At 35.9% G+C, this 6,000-nt stretch overlaps 1 protein-coding gene across 1 annotated transcript in view; it reads left to right on the forward strand.

The window, feature by feature from the left end:
* The window catches only part of RpL28 (ribosomal protein L28), a 32,662-nt gene extending 28,047 nt beyond the window's left edge, over positions 1-4,615 (forward strand). The window contains exons 4-5 of the mRNA XM_067156760.2: positions 1,980-2,093; positions 4,486-4,615. Of these exons, the coding sequence (XP_067012861.1) occupies positions 1,980-2,093; positions 4,486-4,566 (195 nt within the window). The 3' untranslated portion in view covers positions 4,567-4,615. The remainder of the gene's footprint in view (positions 1-1,979; positions 2,094-4,485) is intronic.
* Positions 4,616-6,000: the final 1,385 nt, after the last annotated feature.

Genomic DNA, 6,000 nt, shown 5'->3' on the forward strand with positions numbered 1-6,000 from the left:
TTCGAATTAAACGATTGAAATAACATGCAAAATTGTATCTCATGTTTCCGGGAACGAGAGCTTCTTCGAATTAGGCGGGATTTTGAATTAACCGATTTCGAATTATCGAGGTTCTACTGTATTGTCTTTTATTAGGGTGGTTTTTGGGCGGTGTCTGAATTTATTGATTATTCTTTCAATAAAGGATTCATTATATCCATTAAATTTTGCTATAGAGCGAATGGTGTTCAATTCTTTATTTAAGTTTTTTCTTGACATCGGAATTTTGAATGCTCGGTCTACTAAGCTATTATATGTAGCCGCTTTGTGTGTTTGGGGGTGTAGTGAGTCATTTCTTATAGTAGTGGCCGTTTGAGTGGGCTTTCTATAGATACTATATGTGAACGAAGAGGGGTGCCTATTGATTGTTAGGTCTAGGAAGTTGGAGTTGTTTATCTCTGATTTTAAGGTAAATTTAATGTCATGATCAATGTTATTAAGGTTTTTGAGGGTGGATGGCGCGTCTATGGAGCGTTCATCTAGGATTATAAATGTGTCATCTACGTACCTAGCCCAGAATTGGATATTAGCAAATTTGATGTTATTGTCGATGGCGGTGTGCTCTAGGAAATCAAGGTAGATCTCTGCTAAAATTCCTGAGGCTGGTGAACCCATAGCCAAACCATCTTGTTTGTAAATGATCTTATCGAATGTGAAGTAGTTATTGTTAATTAGTAATCTTAATATGGTCATAAAGTCTTGAACTTCTAGTTTACTTAGTTGATTGTTAGCAAGTAAGTTCTTTTCGATGATCGGGAATAATGAGTTGGTTTTAATACTGGGATACATGTTGACTATATCAAAGGAGTGCATTGAATGATATGGTAGCACGAAGAATATTTTCCAGTGTCGGTAGGGCCTACTTCAAACCCACGTGTCCAAAACATACCTGATGTACTTTATTTGACTTCTCAGAAAAAATCTCATGCCAGAATTTTACGCCAAATGATGATAAACGACAGTTGAGCTGAACCAGTTGTGTGTAAATTATATTTGATGTATCTTTTAAATGTAAATGAATTGTAAGTAATTTTATTTATATCTGAATTCCTCGAATAATTTTTGCATCCAAAGTTTTCACTTGTATTTTTCCTCAAAAAAAGTGAGTTAATTACCCAAGAAAATATGGTAGTTGGTCAGGAGATGTTTTGCAGTGTTCTCTTTCATATGAAAAGTGAAGTTATTTCATTCAAAAACACATGTGACATCAACACCCTCTATTTTAGCTTTCAATCGGCACATTGCACTTCTGGACGAACATCCAAACTTTTCATTTCTGGCACATATTCACATATCCTGTTTTCGTTTTCTGGAAACTTAGCTTTTTATCAGCAAAATTTCCAGCGGTTAGTGTTCAAATGTTTATGATGAGCTTTATTTTTCCTCCAGTTGTGTGCCGTACCGCAACTCTCATTCCTATTGTACTTTGTTCCTGCAACATGATTATCAATTTGCTCTGCTTCTTGAATAATGTGGAGCATTTCTTTAGTCATGAATGAATTACAAGAAGAAATACTAGCTATCCTAAACACATGCTACTATATAAACTGGCACTATATGTACACAACACACTTCTCGGTTTTTGCAGGAAAAGAGATGCCAAGAAAGCGGTCGAAAAAATACCAACTTCCAGATTTATGTACGTGAGGAACACTGTACCTACCTTGACACAAATAATACCTGCAACCTGACTTTTCACTGCCAGATATTGAAAAAAAAATGTGGGGATTATGTATGGTAATACAATGTAAGAAGGTTCCCCTTTGTCAGATTCCAAATGATGGTTCCATGCTCTTTGATAAATGTGATGACACTTGTTTTACCACTACCCTCGACTGATGGTTTCTGACATATCAATGCCAATGTAGTTTAATGTTGTTGTTGTTATATTTCATTTTTAAAATAGAATTATTAATAACAGTAATTGCACCTCTTTGCAGCAAAAGCCAGCTAAGAGTGCAGTGAAGAGGACCATGAAGGCTGGACCACGTCGCTCCTTGTACAAACTGAAGAGACTGTTGAGTGCTAACAAGTACAGGAAAGATCTAATCAAGGTACGTGTCCACTGGTTGCTATCAAGAGCTGTGTAGATTCACAAAGAGGAGCAACCTTTCTCTTCGAAGGACATCTTTTACCAGCTACTGCTGAAAGATCTTAACAAAAAGCACAACAAAGAATTGGTGCAGTTCCATTGGTATTTTAGAATCAAAATTAAATTTGCATCATTCTCCCTGATTTTATTGTGGTTAATTATGCTTAAAAGAGTGGGGGAATTGTGCAAGTAAATGCAGTATAATTTAGGATTATGAAAATTCTTAGTATAAGGGTCTGGGACTGAGAAAATTATGTATTAACAAAGAAAATGGGCTAACCATGATTTCATGTACAGTCGAAACTGATTATGACGTCCTTCTCTAGAACATTTCCATAGTTATTACGCAGTCCCAATCCATGTCCTATTAAACAGTTTTAAAAAACCTGGGTAGCACATTTGTATCGTTCTTCAGTACATTTGTAACTCCTGCCATAAGGAATTTAAATCAGTGTTCCCGGCAACGTTGCCTGCGACAACTGGCGTGAATAAGGGTTTGGTAGAGAACTTAATTTCACGGCCCCGGACTATGTAGCATAGTAGTGTCAGTCCCAAGTCGGTCTTTGCTGTGGTTGTTTGGATCGTGCAAAAACAGTGGCTCATCTGACATGTTGGTGCTTAATTTTACGTTCATAAGTGAATCGTGTAACAATGTTCGTAAATTAGGTCTACTGTACTCATATAGTAGTATGAAGGACATTCAGTTATGAGAAGAAGAAAGCTTGATAGCTTACAAATGACGAAAAATTAAAGTTTATTGAGAAAAAAGTGGATTAAACGTAAGGAACTTACCCGTGGATGCTAATCCACACGTAAATTGTGTGTAAATCGAATTTCTTACGACAGCTTTAAACACAGTTATAAGCTACGTGTATAGTTCGCGGTTCTAAGAACATTTTTCCTATGTTGATGTTCTTAAGTGTATTTATTATTTCTTTACAATTATGATTAATGAAAAATACTTATTTCTTTGTTTTAACCTTATTTTTACAGTCAAATCTTTTTTTGTATGTTTCCGCTTTAATTTTTAATTTTTTTCGGTCCCCGCAAAAACGTCCTAACCAGTTTTGGCTGTATGTGGTACCTTTCACTGGATCATAGTAGAACTCTGTCTAATTGAAAACTTGCTTGGTTACTCCTGCAAGGCACCACTGTATTGTCAGATTCCAAATGATGGTTCTATATATTTGATTATTGTGATGACACTTTATCTTACCACTACCCTTTTCTGATGGTTTCTGACATTTCAGATGTAACTAATAGGACAAGGCTTCTTTATTGGGGCATTTATTTGGATGTTTGTTCCATTACTTCTCATTTTCAGCTCTTTCATACTAATTGTTCATCCCTTATTATAATGAGCCATAACATTGAGAAAGGGATGAACATCAATAAGTATTTCAAAGAGTTAATGTGCCATTAGAACGTTTTCTTAGGGCAATCCACTAAATAAATCAGATCAAGAATAGTGATTCATAAATGTTGCATAAATAGGCAAAAACTATTTTAGTTTAATGTTTTCCCCGACAAATTGTATGCTCTGAACTGGTTAGCTTTTAAATTGACTTGGCAAACCATGTAATCAATGTTTAACTTGTGCTGCTAGTGGTCTACTGTTGGAAGAACACCTGAAGCAATCCAATTGCAGCACATATTGGTTTTAAAATATAATGACCTATAAAGCACACAAATATGCATTGTACATGAATGCACAGAAAACATGAAAATACAATTATTAGTAAACATTGGGGGTGGGGGATCGCTCACCTCTGATAGCTGGCCTAGAAGAGTATGGCCAACAAAGCAAACATCTGACTCACCTCTTGATATACTACTGTTAGTGTCACTAACCCCTTAAGAGGTGACCAAGGTTTCTATTACACCTCCGTTCCTTGCTGCCCTTCTGATAAGTGATGGATGGTAGGGAGTATTGTCCATTATTAAACACAATTCTCAAGCAAGGTATTCAATAATGAGAATTCAAACCAATTCTAAAATGTACCGCTTATCTTCTAAAGCCCAAAGAGCATACAAATTACGAATATGCCTTGTAAAGAAAAGCACAAAACATGGGCTGGTGTATATGGTTACCTCTGATCTTAAAGTGAGGAAATAACAATAGTTGGGTGTAAATGATGGACGGGCAACCATGTTTCAAGATGCTCTGTCTAAATAAATTGATATTGCCTTGTTAAATTGGTTGGACTTCTTTGTTTCCATCTACAAGCACTGAAATGTTATCCAGAAGTTAAGATATTAATACGCATAGGCTTCCCTCTTAGTCAGTGATATCTATTGAAACATTTTATTTAATCTGTGATGAATTTATAAATTTATTGTTTTTCATTTTGCAGCCTGCTCTGAGGCGAGCTAGTGCCATCGTCCGATCGCAGAAGCCTCTCCCAGTGAAGAAGGTTCGATCAAAGAAGGAATAATTATGAGATTTGTACATTATGTCACGTTAATAAAATTTCTGTCCGTATACTCACAACTTTGGTATAACCTCGAAGAATCCTCTCCTCATGACAAATATTTTTATCTCATAGACTTAAAATACAAATTCAATTTGTTAACAATGAGGTCATATGTACAGCTCAGGGTCTTGTACAGTATGTTTACATTTGGAGAACAGTATGCATTTGGTTTTGGAAAACTTGAGCCCTGTAACTTTAGCCCATTTTTCGATATTATCAATTGATTCTTGAAATAACCATTGAGTAGTCAGTTCATTTCTTCCTGCACTTAATATAGTCAAAACATCTGCAAAAAGGCAAGCCTTTACTGGTAGGTGAATGTTGGAGACAATGCCATTTATTGCGACGAGGAATAGTGTGACACTGGTGACTGATCCTTGGGGAACTCCATTATCGATGGTTACTTCACGTGAAAGAATTCCACTTGTCCCGACTTGAATTCGGCAATCTTTAAGGAAATTATAAATGAAGTAGAGCATGTTTCATCAGTGTTTTAATTAGTCTTTCCGCACAATGTCATATGGCTTCTAACAGCTATGAGGTGCTGGTTATTCAGGAAAGCTTCTTGGATTTCCGATTCTAAACATATCAGTGTATCTGTTGTTGAACATGCTTTACGAAAACCTGTTTCGTGCACCACTAAAAAAAATGTATATGTTCCAACCAAATCCCAGCGTAACCTCTTTTTAACAATTTTCTCCATTAGCTTACACATTGTATTTGTCAAGGCGATGGGATAATTTTCTGGGATCAACGTGTCCCTTCCTGGTTTGAGTACGGTCACTGCAATAGCAAAACGCCATTGATCTGGAAGTAGTTTGGAACTCCATATATAGTTGAAAATAGCAAGTAGATAATTGAGTGCACTATGCGGATGCTGTTTTAAAAATTCATATGGAATGGGGTCCGGGTCGGGACTAGATCTGCCGCATTTGTTGAGTTCTATAACATTTTCTTGCAACTGTAAAGTATCATCATAAGCCTAGTTCGGTCTAGGTACAGTTTCATTTAAGTCTATTGGATCTCGAGTAGTTTTCATGTCGAGAAATTCAGGTTTCATAATTGTTATCGCTAGAGATTTCTGAAAATGATTTAGCCAGTTGATTAGCTATTTGTTGAGGTTCATTTATAATTGATCCATTGACTGGATCTCTTACAGAAGTAATACAGAATTTATTGTATTTGCCACTTATTATTTGGATTTTATTCCACATAATTTTTTGTGAAGTTTAGGAGGTTTCTTATTTTATTTCTTGCTGTTGCTCAGTATTTTTGAAAATTGATTTTGTTTTCAGGCATAGGATTTCTTTTGTAGGGGTAGTAAGCACGGTTTTTATTTTTGATAGCCCCTTTACAGGAGTCATTCCACCAGAGAACCATTAGCTTGAAGGGCAT

This window comes from Anabrus simplex, chromosome 12 (assembly GCF_040414725.1).
Source record: "Anabrus simplex isolate iqAnaSimp1 chromosome 12, ASM4041472v1, whole genome shotgun sequence".
In the NCBI taxonomy this organism is placed as follows: Eukaryota; Metazoa; Arthropoda; class Insecta; order Orthoptera; family Tettigoniidae; genus Anabrus; species Anabrus simplex.